At 35.0% G+C, this 14,862-nt stretch overlaps 1 protein-coding gene across 5 annotated transcripts in view; it reads right to left on the bottom strand.

Moving 5' to 3' along the window:
- Positions 1–14,862, bottom strand: part of UCHL3 (ubiquitin C-terminal hydrolase L3) — a 92,822-nt gene that overhangs the window by 36,831 nt on the left and 41,129 nt on the right. For 2 of the 5 annotated variants that reach the window (XM_050766473.1, XM_050766472.1), the window contains exon 6: positions 8,404–8,479. The exons of 2 other annotated variants lie outside the window; for them this stretch is intronic. In XM_050766473.1, coding sequence (XP_050622430.1) covers positions 8,404–8,479 — 76 coding nt within the window. Of the gene's footprint in view, positions 1–8,403; positions 8,480–13,227; positions 13,471–14,862 lie in introns of those variants that run through there. One more of the 5 variants, XM_050766471.1, reaches the window with a different exon arrangement.

Raw genomic sequence — 14,862 nt, 5'->3', positions numbered from 1 at the left:
ATAGTGGCACAAGTCTGTAGTCCCAGCTATTTGGGAGGCTGAGGCAGGAGGATCACTTGACCCCAGGAGTTCAAGGATGCGGCGAGCTATGATCATGCCACTGCACTCCAGCCTGGGTGACAAAGTGAGACTCTGTCTCTAAAAAAATAAAATAATAACATAAATAAAAACAAAAAATGGCAGTGAGCAATTTTCCTTCGAATGCAGCTGTTTAAAGTAACATATAATTAATTTCAATTATTATAGACTAAGATTATTAAACAATTGATTCTGAAATGTCAAAACTGTACAGTCTATTTTTATAATAGCAGTATAGAACAAAGATTAATTGTGATTTTTACTGTTATTCTATCCATGGGCCAAATCCAGCCCTCACTATATTTTTAATGCCTCCTTTAAGCTAAGACTGGTTTTTACGTAGCCCACAAAACCTAAAATATTTACTACTTGGTCCTTCACAGAAAAATTTTGCCACAACAATAAAATGTAAAATTTGCTGTTGTTCCAAACACCGCTACCACAAAACTGTCACTTGCCAACAACTTTGGATGTAATTTCAGTAAATGCATACTGTGCAGAAGAATCCATGAGGCTCAGAGACTGTCACACTTACAGGCCCCTTCTAAAAGAGGCAGGAAAAAGCTGCACCTTGTACATGGGTCATGTAACCTAAAAACCCCAGTCCAAATGGGCTATGCCACTTCCAGGCTGGACAGGGAAGATAATAGTGGCCTGACGTTTTGGTTGTAACTAACCAAATCATTCAGAACTTGTTTTTGCAGAGTTTGATCACAAGCCCTCAGAGAAAGGTGACAACAGAGTTGTACAAGAGACAAGCGACAAACACCATGATATGCTTTTTGGTGCAGATAACCAAGTATCAGCTACTGTCAAATACCCAAGGACAGCCAACGACATGAATGATGGAGGTTAAAAAACAGAGACTACACAGAAATAAAAACTTTTTTTTTTTTTTTTGAGATGGAGTCTCACTCTGTCGCCCAGGCTGGAGTGCAGTCGCGCGATCTCGGCTCACTGCAAGCTCTGCCTCCCAGGTTCACGCCATTCTCATGCCTCAGCCTCCTGAGTAGCTTGGACTACAGGTGCCCACCACCATGCCCGGCTAATTTTTTGAATTTTTAGTAGAGATGGGGTTTCACCGTGTTAGCTAGAATGGTTTCGATCTCCTGACCTCGTGATCCGCCCGCCTCGGCCTCCCAAAATGCTGGGATTACAGGCATGAGCCACCACGCCCGGCCACAGAAATAAAAACTTCTAAAAATGTACAGGCTTAAAAAACAGAGATTATACAGAAATAAAAACTTTTAAAAAATGTACAGGCATGCCTGAGAGATATTGTGGGTTAGCTTCCAGAATACTACAATAAATATCACAATAAATTGAGTCACACAAATTTTTTTGTTTCCTAGTGCATATAAAAATTATGTTTATATTACTCTGTAGTCTATTAGGTGTACGTTAGCATTATATCTAAGAAAACAATGTACATACCTTAATTTAAAAAAACACTTTATTCCTAAAAATGCTAATGAGCATCTCAGCCTTCAGCAAGTTGCCATATTTTTGCTGATGGAGGGGCTTGCTTTGATGTTGATATCTCCTGACTGATCAGGACGGTGGTTGCTGAAGGTTGGGGTGGTTGTGAAAATTTCCTAAAATAAGACAATAACGAAGTTTGCCACATTTGACTCTTTCTTTTAGGAAAGATTTCTTTGTAGCATATGATGCTGTTTGACAGCATTTTACCCACAGGAGAACTTCTTCCAAAAATGTTGTCAATCCTCTCAAATTCTGCTGCTGCTTTACCAACTAAATTTGTGTAATATTCCAAATCCTCTGTGGTTTGTGGTCATTTTAACACTGTTCATGACTTCTTTATTAGGAGTAGATTCTATCTCAAGAAATCAGTTTATTTGCTCATCTATAAGAAGCAACTCCTTACTTGTTCAAGTTTTATCATGAGATTGCAGCAGTTCAGTCACATCTTCAGGCTCTCCTTCTAATTCTAGTTTTCTTGCTATTTTCATTATATCTGCAGTTACTTCCTCCAATGAAGTCTTAAACCCCCAAAGTCATCCATGAGGATTGGAACCAGCTTCTTCCAAACTCCCGCTAATGTTGATATTTTGAGCTCTTCCCATAAATCATGAATTTCTTAATGGCATCTAGAATGGTGAATCCTTTCCAGGAAGTTTTCAACTTAATATTCTCAGATCCATCAAAGGAATAACTATGGCAGCTATAGTGTCGCAAATTGTATTTCTTAAATAACAAGAAATGAAAGTCTAAATGATTCCTTGATCCATGGCTGCAGAATGGATGCTGTGTTAGCAGAAATGAAAATATTAATCTCCTTGTACATATATCTATATCAGACTTCTTGGATTTCCAGGTGCATTGTCAATTAGCAGTAATATTTTCAAAGGAATCTTTTTCTGAGCAGTACGTCTCCACAGAGGGCTTAAGATATTCAGCAAACCATGCTATAAATAGATATACTATCATCCAGGCTCCATTGTTCCATTTATAGAGCATAGGCAGAGAAGATTTAGTATCATTCTTAAGGACCCTAAAATCTTCTGAATATCAAATGAGCATTGGTTTCAACTGAAAGTCACCATCTGCATTAACAAGAGAATCAGACTGTGCTTTGAAGCTTTGAAGGCAGACATCGATATCTCCTCCCTAGCTATGGAAGTCCTAGATGGCATCTTCTTCCCAAGAGAAGGTTCGTCATCTACATGGAAAATCTGTTGTTTATGTAGCCACCTTCATGGAAGAGCTGAGCTTGATCTTCCGGATAACTTGCATCTTCTCCATCAGCACGTGCTGCTTCACCATGCACTTTTTATGTTATGGAGATTACTTCTTTCCTTAAACCTCATGAACCAACTGCTAGCTTCAGACTTTTCTTCTGTAGCTTCCTCAACTCTCTCAGCCTTAACAGAACTGAAAAGAGGTAGGGCCTTGCTCCGGATTAGGCTTAAGAAAATGTTGTAGCTAGTTTGATCTTCTATCCAGACCACTCAAACTTTCTCCATATGAGCAATAATGCTGTTTTGCTTTCTTGTCATTCATGTGTTCACTGGAGCAGCACTTTTAATTTCCTTCAAGAACTTTTCCTTTGCATTCGCAACTTGGCTTATTGTTTCGCACAAGAGGCCTAGCTATCAGACTATCCTGGCTTTCAACATGCCTTCCTCACTAAGCTTAATCATTTCTAGTTTTTGCCTTAAAGTGAGAGACGTGTGACTTCAATGCTTAGATGCCTTTGTAGGGTTATTATCTGGCCTCATTTCAATATTATTGTGTCTCAGGGAATAGAGAGGTCCAAAGAGAGAGAAAAAGATGGGGAAATGGCCAGTTAATCGAGCAGTCAGAACACATACATGAAATCGATTAAGTTTGCCATCGTATATGGGTACAGTTTGTGGCATCCCAAAACAATTACAGTAGTAATATCAAAGATCACTGATCACAGATACTATAACAGATATAATAATAACACGTTTGAAATGTTGGAAGAATTACCAAAGTGTGAAACAGAAACACAAAGTGAGCACACGCTGTTGGAAAAAATGGTGCCAATAAGCTTGCTCAAAAAAAAGATTGCCATAAACCTTCAATTGGGTAAAAAAAAAAAAATAAAATATATGAAAAGTACAGTTAAATGAGGTATTCCTGTATTATTACTATCCTTAAAATGAGGAAATTCTACATACATAAAAGAAGAACAGAATGCCATATTTTCGAATGCTATGAAAACTCAGAGAACAGAAGAACTCTTAACAATTAAAACTATGGGCTGTGTGCAGTGGCTCATGCCTGTAATCCCAGCACTTTGGAAGGCTAAAGCAGGAGGATCACTTGAGCCCAGGAGTTCAAGACCAGCCTGGGCAGCACAGCAAGACCCCAATTTACAAAAAAAAAAAATAATTAGTCAGGCATGGTGGCACAGGCCTATAGTCCCAGCTACTCAGGAGGCTGTGGCAAGGGGATTGCTTGAGCCCAGGATATCAAGGCTGCAGTTTGAAGAGGTTCCTTTCAAAGGCCAAGTCTGCAGTAATTTGAGCATAAAAATACATGATATCATGGATTATAATCATTTAAGTAAGACAGGAATCCATGAGTCTATTCTGATTATAAATGAATGAATGAGAGGAAAAGGAAAGATTCTAATGTTGGAGGAATTTTTTTTAATTGCCATTTGGCAATGATAATCCAGTCAAGAATAATCAATGGATGCAAAATCTGGGGGATAAAAGCTTGATGAACAACTGCATGACACACTTATTAACTTTATTGTGAAGAAACTACCTAAAAGTGACTAAACATCACCAGTAATGGGGCAAATTGACATTATGTGCCTCTTGATATGATGCACTGAGAAGAACGTAGCATTATTTCTGTAGTATTCCTGCCAAAAATGTGTAAATCATGAGGATAAATCAGATGGCCTAAATTGGAGGATAAACTCGAAGTAACTGCCCTATACTCTTAAAATAAATGTTACAGCCATGAAAGACAAGAAAGCATTCTGAGGAACTGTTTCAGATTAAAGGAGACAAAGAAACATGATGAATTCAACACATAATCCTGGATTGGCTCCTGAATAGAGGACATTATTGTGATAATCAGGAAAACTGTAATGGTGTCTGTGAATTAGGTAATACTGGATCAATGTTATAATTTCCTGATTTTGATATTCATACTATAGTTATGTAGGAGAGTATCCACTTGTTTTGAGAAAATACAGAAGTTTTAAAGATAATGGGGCATCATGTCTTCAACTTATTTTCAAACAGTTCAGAAATATGAATTGAATCTGGATAATCTGCGGGAGGATGTATGGGAGCTCTGTATACTATTTCTGTAACTTCTATGAACATTTTAAATTATTTCAAAATAAAATTTCTAAAACTGCTTAAAAGTATTCCTGTTACTTCAGGTAGACAATAATTTATTATTAAAACGGTGTTTTAATCTTTGTTGAATAAGTTCCAAATCCACCTCTAAATCCAAATGCTCTACTCTATATCCATAAGGAGTTGTTATATCTATTTTAAAATATGTACTTCTTCCCCTTTACATATGAAAGAAACTATATGAGGCCCCAAGGAAAAGGAAGGGGTGATAACAAAAGAGAAATAAACAGTCCTTTTCATTGGTTAACCTTACAATTTATTAGAGTAGGGAATTAATACATGAAAGACTACCACCATTCTCTGTTAAATATAGATATCCTATAGAAATTAACTTGCATCATGTCTACAATCATATAGCCTTATTTTTAAAAGTAAAGTTAGAGTCATCTCTTCGTATCTGTGGGGCACTGGTTCCAGGACTCTGGCCCCATCTCGTACCAAAATTTTGAGATGTTCAAGTCCCTTGACATACTCTACCTAAATGGTATAGTATTTTCACATAACCTATGCAATTCCAAATACTTTAAATCATCTGTAGATTATTTATCATACCTAATACAATATAAATGCTATGTAAATAGTTGTTATATTGTTTCAAACTTTGTTTTTTATTATTGTATTGGTCTTTAATTTTCTAATATTTCCAATCCACAGTTGGTTCAATCTACCAACGCAAGAACCCACAGAAAGCCAATTGTACTTTGAAATGACTTCTTTCTTAAAAGTTATATAAGGTCTTCTTTTCTTTTCTTTTTTTTTTTTTTTTTAAGAGATGAAGTCTTGCCATGTCACCAGAAGTATAGAAGTGTAGTGGCTGTTCACAGGTGCAATCATAGCACACTATAGCCTCAAACTCTTATGACTTCTTCTTATTCTTTTCCATAAGACCTTCTCGAGTTTTAAAAAAGCCAAATTAACAACAAAAAAGAGAAGTTCTTTTCAGTAATTCTAGGTACTGTGAGTCTGGGTTCTATTACCTCTCATTTGCTGTCTATATATTACCTTGTCACATTAATTTTAAGTTACATAAAGGTAGAAGAGTTTTGAAAGGACACAGATTGTGACTGTAAATGTGATCCATCAAATTTAGGTGGATTCTGTGTTTGGAATATTAGCAACAGATCGCATACTTTATTAAAAAGAAATGGCCCAAGCAATCCTGCCTCAGCTTCCCACTACAGGAAGTGGGACTACAGGAACATACCACTGTGCCCAGTGCTAATCTCTTAATCACTGTTTTCTACCCACTAACTCAATACTCCTCTTGCTCAATATTCCTTTTGAATTTATTAGCTCCGCATCAGAGTTACTGCCAGTGTCCTTTGCAACCAATCAGCAACTGCCCATCTTTGCACTCTACCTATTATTGCTCTGACATCGCAAAGATCATGGCTATTCTTTACCAGTCTGAAATTATTTAAACTCATTTTAAAAATCTAATTTCCAATAGGCTTCTGATTTTCCATCAGGTAATTCTTCTTGACAAAGAATATCTAAACCAAACAAGACCTCAGTAGTTCTGCCTTTCTTTTATGAAGTTCTTACTTCAAACCAATTTTAAAATCCTTTTGTGTTGATCTTGGCATGCTCCAAAAGAGATCATTCTTCATATATAGCTTACCCTTGATATATGTCCTTCCTTCTAACTGCCCTTTTAGCCTCTGAGCCAAGAGAGCTATCTAACCAGTAAAATCCAGTTTTGTTTTTTTATTTTTAAGACAACTCTTTCCTTCTCATTGAGATCATTAGAAAGGTTTTCTTTTGGTTTAAATACATTTTAGATGTTATTGTTTCCTCTATACGTCTCTCATTCAGAAAGTCACAATCACATTTATAGTTTCTGGTTATGAATCATACATATCTTTGCTCTGGCCAAATCTACTTTCTTGAAGTCAACAGAATGTGTCTGCTAAGTCCCAGTACTCTCTTTACCTCCTCTTCCACTAGTTATTAATTACTACTCACAATTCAGAGTAGAAAATCTGCTTCCGGCAACCACCCAGACATCTGAAGTCCCCAGTCACCGTTATACTTTATCTCTGCAGATTTTATAGACTGAATTAGCAAGGCACATCTTCCAAACTGTCCTGCAGGTCCATTATATACTACCAAAACAATGACTTCTTTTCATTTAAGTTTTATGACTCCTCAAATCACTCTACTATTGTAGACAACCCTCAAGGTTGCACATTTTTATAAATATTATGTTCTTTCTTTTCCTTGTCCCCCTTGATAGGCCATTTCTTTTTAATAATGTATGCGATCTGTTGCTAATATTCCAAACACAAAATCCACCTAAATTTGATGGATCACATTACAGTCACAATCTGTGTCCTTTCAAAACTCTTCTACCTTAAAAAAATTAATGTGACAAGGTAATATATAGACAGCAAATGAGAGGTAATAGAACCAAAACTCACGGTATCTAGAATTACTGAAAAGAACTTCTCTTTTGTTGTTTATTTGGCTTTTTTAAAACTCAAGACGGTCTTATGGAAAAGAATAAGTCATAATAAGTATTGTATACCAATTATGAAAAAAATTACAAGAAGTTTATTCTGAGTAAATTATCTAAAATTATGTGATCTCCTCCAACATATCATGAAATAGTCCACTGAAAGATAAACTTAAAAGAAAAAAGTACAGGTATCAGCCAAAATACTAAGTAACTAATCAGGGGTACTCTGACACATGCCTGAAGAAACCAATGCCAGAAAACAAAGGCTTCTGGAAAATCTTTAAAAAATCACAGGAACACTACAAAACCCTGAAAACTAGTGACACTCATTATTGAAAACAAAGCCCAATCATTATGACTATTACTCTATCCTGTTTTTTTTTTTTTTTTTTGAGATGGAGTTTCGCTCTTGTTGCCCAGGCTGGAGCACAATGGCGCCATCTTGTCTCACTGCAACCTCCGCCTCCCATGTTCAAGCGATTTTCCTGCCTCAGTCTCCCGAGTAGCTGGGATCACAGGCATATGCCACCATGCCCGGCTAATTTTGCTTTTTTAGTAGAGACTGGGTTTCTCCATGTTGGTCAGGCTGGTCTCAAACTCCTGACCTCAGGTGATCCGCGTGTCTCAGCCTCCCAAATATTACACTATCTTTCAAAACTAAAGGTTGTTCAGCCAGATATTGATGATAACCCACTCAATAATTTCGTAACGACTGCCAGAGTGATTTGCAGAAGTTCCCTGTAATGGTTTTTACTTTCTTGCTTTGCTAAAATGTGAAGATGGTACGCAAACCTTTTTGAATGAAAAGTTGCTTAAACATAAAGTAACATTTTTCTAGCAAACTATCTTAAAAGGAAAACTGTCACTATGTCAAATGAATTTTATAGGCAATCAGTTAATTTAAGTAAACACAATAAATATCAATAGTCCTGTTTATCATAAGTAGAGACTTTCCCATTTACCATTTCTCTCCCCAGGACAAATTAAAATAGTTCTTACCTAATTCATAGAGATGCCCATCTACATGAACTAATGCAATAAAATGAAGATCTACTTTTTCATCTATATTTGGTGCCTGGAATAGGAGGGAAAAAATAGGTATTATATACATTAGTTGTCAAACAAATCAGTCATGTATATATAAACATATGCAAATAACATCAAGTTATAAAAGAGAACATTTATCCAATATAATTCAAGGCTTAATGTTTGGTATAACGGACAAAGAGGGACCATGCCTGTGTTTGCGACAATGTGCTCATTTATCAGCAAGGAAAACAGTGACTAAGAGTACAATTTTCTTAATCTCAACTACCTAAAAACCAAAAATTTTGTTCACCTTAGAAGCCTCAGCATTTAGCACAATGCCTGGTATACAGCATATGCACAATGCATACTTATTGAATGAAATGAATACATGAACTGATATGTATGAGTTTTTAAAATTTGAAATAAGAAAGTTAAAATATTTTTACGCCTAACAGTTTAAAGAAACCCTTTTCAAGTTAAATTTTAAGATGTCAAAAGAGATGTTCCCTTAAAGACTTGAACTCGATAATCTGATGTTTTAACAGTGCAGTGTAAACAGTCTTTGCGTAAAAGAAGCATTTTAACTCACTCTAGATTTTAAACATTTAAAAATGAATACATGCAGGAAAATAGCCCAGGCGATTAAAAGGAAGGGAAAAAAGAATAAATTAAAGTACAATTCACAGTAGCCTACGATTTTTCTCTTGCTTTGATGCTTAATAAACAATTTGAAATTAAGACTACATCTACGTTTCTTTAGCTTACCAATCAATTTGCCTGAGAAATATCTACATTTCTAAGGCATTCAAAAAACATACACAAAGTCGATACATTGATTAACTGGCACTTTCTATGATATGTAGTAACTATACAGCTAATATTAATATGAGTTAGCTATACATCAAATCTAAATGGTTTGAAATGAAATACAATCACTGTTAAATATGCAAGTAGAGCACAAATTTTAAAGGAAAGTTTTCAAAAGGCATAAATCAAATTATATCTCAGATTACTTAATATCCTTGCAGTAACAGATAGTATCTTAACTAAAAAATTATATTCTTTTCATCCTCAAGTAACTATATATTTTCAAGTAGTTGTAATATAAAGTTTTCTGATGCAGATATTGAAAGGTACAGAATAAATATTACTATCTTGGATTTACAGAATGTTTCTAAAATATTTATATATACAGTGTCTCACCTAATCTCACATTATTCTTCAGAGGTTATATCCCTCAAATTATGAATGGAAGAAATTCAACATAAACTGATGTGGCAAGCCAGTTCTTCTAGTGTCACTCTAGAACTACAGAATTCCACAGGTGTTAGCAATCAGGGTTATCTAGTTTTACTATTGCTCCAATATTGCACTTCTCCATCTTGTGGTAGCCCCTCTAATTGTTGCTTCAACACCACATAGCCCCATCTTGTGGTAGCCCCTCTAATGTCAGAGGCTCCTCCACTAGGTTTTGAGGCAGTCCATTTCATTGTTAGACAGTTTTGTTAGAATTTTCCCTCATACTGAGGCTAAATATGTCTCCTTGTATTTTCCATCATCTTAGAAAAAAGTCTAATCCCTCCTGAACATATTTCTTCAAATATGTGAAGACAGTGATAATGAGTTCCCTTACTTTCCTGGTCAGGGAATCAAAAAATATTAGTGGCCACACAATCTAATATCTCCACTTATAAATAATCAGAAGAGAAACCAATTTTTCAAGTCTAAACCTAGGCAATAGATATAAACCGTAACTTTAATTCTATAACAAAAAGGTTATAATGAATTATTCATTCAACTAGAAAACAGTCTTGTCTTTACTCATTTTAAGACAATTTTCCAACAGGATATGAAATACTCTAAATCTTACAAACTTTATGCTTTCATAAATTACTAGTTACCTTAATACCATCTCTTCTTAAGAATTACACATCTTATAGCTTCTATGTTTCATATCGTGCCAGTAACTAACTACAACCATGCTAGAGGTAAAAGTAGTACAACTGGAGTCAGAGAACTGAATATGGACCCAATCCCTGTAAGCCTCGGGTTTCTTATCCATCTCAAGGTTTAAATGAGCTGCATGAACGTATTTTGTAAACTGTTAAGTGTTATATAAACCTTATGTATTACTCCAATAATAATACTACAGTATCGCAAATGTAAGCAATTACCAAATGTAGTGACTCAAAATTGTGCATCATTGTACCTTTAACCTAAAAGTGTATACTAAAAATATAAAATTCTAAAGAGGGCACGAAAAGCCTTCAAACTATTATAAAAGATAAGCAAAGCTCAAAACTTCTAAGCCTTCCACAAAACCTCAGAACCTGTGATAAGCCTTTTCCTTCGGTCAGCTTCAATTAGTCTCAGAGTCTAAAAATCTGTAATTATTTACTTGCTTAAAATTATTCCACTAAAAACAAGAAAAATAAATAAAAAGCAACTTTCAGCAAGTCTTGTTTCAAAAAATGACCAAGAAATAACTACGTGAAGGGCAAAAAAAAAAAAAAAAAAAAAAGCTATAGATTGGATTTTTTTTTCCTTCATATATCCGTATATATGAAGGAAAAATTAAAATTCCTCTTTACATCCAACCACCACTTTGGCTTTGAAGCTGCCTCCTGATATTGACACTTCAAAGATGTAGTATGACTATTCTTATATGTCTCTATCTACTGATGAGGATCCCACTCTTTTAGTATAAACAGTACCACTGACTTCCAATCAATTAGTTTTGATACATATAATCCCTAATTTAGAATGCAACACTTCTTAGTTAACTCAAAGAATTAAAAAGTGATAACAAATCAATTAGATATAAATTAAATACTAAATATAAACATCACATTAAAATACACACTAAATTTAATGCATAATTGTATAGCACTTAATATATACCAGGCACTGTTCTAAATGTTTTATATGTATCAAATAATTAATCATCATACTGGTTGAGCATCCCAAATCCAAAAATCTGAAATCTGAAATGCTCCAAAACTCCAAACTTTTTGAGCACCAACAGGATGTTCAAAGGAAATGCTAACTGCAGCATTGCGGATTTCAAATTTTCTGGCTTGAGATACTCAACCAGGTAAGTCTAATATAAATAATCCAACCAAAATCCAAAACACTTCTCATCCCAAGCATTTTGGATAAGACATACTCAACCTGTATAAACCCAATAAGGTACATAATATGATTATGTCCATCTTACTCTCGGGAAAACTGAGGCACAGAAGCATTAAGTAACATGCTCTAGGTCATATAGCTAGTAAGTGGTAGAATATGGATTCAAACCCAGGCAGTGTGCTTCTAGAATCCATGTTATTTACTACTATGCTATGAAAATATTCAAAGCTATAAGGCAACGGAATTAATATGGAGCCAAGATCAACATTATATAAAAGCATATAAAACAGGAAATGCCAAATTTTATATGTTCATTTATATTTGGAACATTTTTAAGTAGAAAAGAAATAATTCACATTAGAATTAGATCAATTGTGCTCATGTCAGAATTTACACCTTTAGGATTCTACCCTGGTCATCTAATTCACCTTGTATCTCTCACTGTGCCAAATGGCATATGGCACGGTAGAGAAGCAACAAATATCAAATGGATGAATGAATAAAAATGAAGAATGTCATGACCCAATGAGGATAGTGAAACAGAAAGAGAGAGACGCCAGTTTGTTGATACTCAGTACAAATGGAGAAGTATTTGATGATCATACTGGTATTTGGTGGAAGCAAATATTTAAGGAAAGATACCACTTCACGGTTTGAGTACAGCACTAGAAGGGTAAGTAAGGGGAAGGAAAGAATGCTTGACATTGACTTTTAATTGTTCTTAAGCATTAAATGTATGTGTAGTCAGACTTCCTCCTCTGGCTTCAAAAGCCATCACGATTTATAGAAATGTCAAATTTCTTATAAATGTATGGCACACACCAAAGTTTTAAGATACTGCATTTCTAGGGAGGCTCTGCTAAACCACAGTCATTGCCTTTAGTAGTCCAAAACATTAGAAAGACAAGAGCTATAGTTGCTTAATTCTGTAGTGTATCATAGCTAGAATTCCATCATCGGTCTCGACACTTAAGATAATTAGTAAGATTATAAGAAAAATGTATTTTTAATAGTTTGTGGATATCATTAGCCTATAAAAGAGAAATCATAAATTTGTGGGAAGCTTACATCAATACACAAGGAGGAAATCTTCATTTCCTACTTGGAAAAGATCTTTAGAAATTGAATAGGCAGGAAAGATCAGATCAAGATTAAACCAAGTACCTGAGCCACCTCAGGGAATAAAATAATAGCTTAGATGAAACACCCTACACCATGAAGGATTTAGGTTGAGAATAGAGTAAGCAAAGTAATCCCAGAGCATGGCAAGAGACTAAAGTCATGCTCAGAAACATTAAAAAAAAAAAAAAAAGTAATAGCTGGCAAAGAACTCAGAAGGTACACAGCATTTGTTGACCTGAGTCAACTAAATGATTTCAGAAAGCTGAAGGGTAAGAGAACCCATATTCACTTTAACAATTAACTAGACTTCAACATTATCACGAACATGGATCAGTACTCATCAAAACGCAGGCGCCACTATGTTGGCAGGATATGGAGTGGAAAGATGGATGTTGCAGGCACTGGCAAAAGTCAAGCTAGACTGCAAAGCATAGAGGTGTGCTTGCAATCTTATTGGGGGAGAAAAAAGCTAATGGTTGAGTGAACCAAGAGAAAAGCACTCTGAAGACTGAAGTTGTTTAAGGAAAAAAAAAAAAAAAAAAAGGACAGCCCTTGTCACTGGAGAAGAGATGGAAGATTGACTAAACTTACAACAGAATGGAGACCCAAAGATGGTAGGCGTAAGAAGGGTCGCCAGCGACGAAGACGGAGAGATGGACTGGTAGCCTTTGCAGGGCCTACATGGTAACGTTTGACCCAGGGCAGGGATGCATGGTGACACAATGATGAGGCCTTCGTTCTGCAGTGGCTAGAATGAGGCTGTGATGAGGATGGCGAGGAGGACTACATAATTAAAAAAGAGAATATTTTACTTAGACCACGTTACTGGGTGATCATTTATTCTTAAAAGCAACGTCTGGTCATGCTTGTAATTCATATGGTCTACTAGTTTTAATAACCATAATCTAGCAAAGGATCATATATGAATATTGGTTAAAAGCAGGTAAAGTGGAAATATATAACCAAGTATCAGGTTATATGCCATAGTTCTATAAGTGTACATTGGAAATATTCACATAGCCTCATTTGCATAGCACAGACTCATGGAAATACTTAAAAGCCACTAAAATTATTACATCAAATTGTTTTTAAAAAGTAACACACACACAAAAACTAGGTAATGCATATAAAATGTACAAAGAATAATGGGTAGAAGAAAACTGTATGGTGATAGGCATTGCTAAAAAAGAATTCCTTAAAAGGAATAAGCTCCAAGAAGAAAAAAAAAAAACAACTTTAAAATATAAACAAGAGTGAAATTAATCCCTCCAAAGCTGACGACTTGAATAAACTATCCTCCTACTTAGGCTGATACGTTACATGGAAAACATCATGGCCTCTTAGCTATCTTTTAGGAAACGATATCATTAAATAAAATACACATCTTTTTTATGTCAGGTGCTTTTTAAGGACTTAACATATATCAGTTCATTTAACCTCCCAATAACCCACAAGCACAACTATTCCTGTTATACAAGTGAGGAATCAGAGCACAAATGGGTTAAGTAACATAACTAAGGTCACATTGCCAGCAGGTAACAGAACTGGGATTCAAACCCAGGAAATCAGGTTCTAGAGTCCAGTGATCTTAATCACTGTGGTGTATAGCCGAAGTGACCAAGAAAAATATGTTATTGCTAAATGGAACAGATAGTGTTAAGGAGAGAAACCATTCTGATAATGTTAGGGTATTTTGGGAATCACCTTTTCAAACACTATTGTACCACAAAAGGCAAATCTAGCCAAGAGTTTTCTACAAAATATACAAGGATATAACATAATAGTAGTAATCCAAATGATTTCATAATTGTCACATTCGATTAATAACACCAGTATATAAAATAAAAAATTTGAGGGAGTATGACAAAATTACAATCACTATAATCATAGTGAGAAGAAATAAAAAGAATGGTAATATAAATCCTCACTTGGTGATAATAGATTTTGCTAACCATAACAACCATAATAGATTTCTCTTAAGGAAAATGAGTTTTACTTTCCGAATGATTTTTAAAACTCTTTTCAACTCTGAAAATTCTCTAATCCTACTTAGTATTCTCAATCTAAATAAACAATATACTAACCTTAAAAAAAAGCTATCGTTTTGATGGGGGTTTAAAAAATATGTTCGAACATTTTAGCTGCTCATAATAAGCATCAGTCAATCAAAAATAC

The sequence above is a fragment of the Macaca thibetana genome, chromosome 17 (genome assembly GCF_024542745.1).
Source record: "Macaca thibetana thibetana isolate TM-01 chromosome 17, ASM2454274v1, whole genome shotgun sequence".
Lineage (NCBI taxonomy): Eukaryota > Metazoa > Chordata > Mammalia > Primates > Cercopithecidae > Macaca > Macaca thibetana.
Note: the sequence above shows the minus strand (reverse complement) of the source record. Positions and strands in the feature narration are given on the sequence as shown.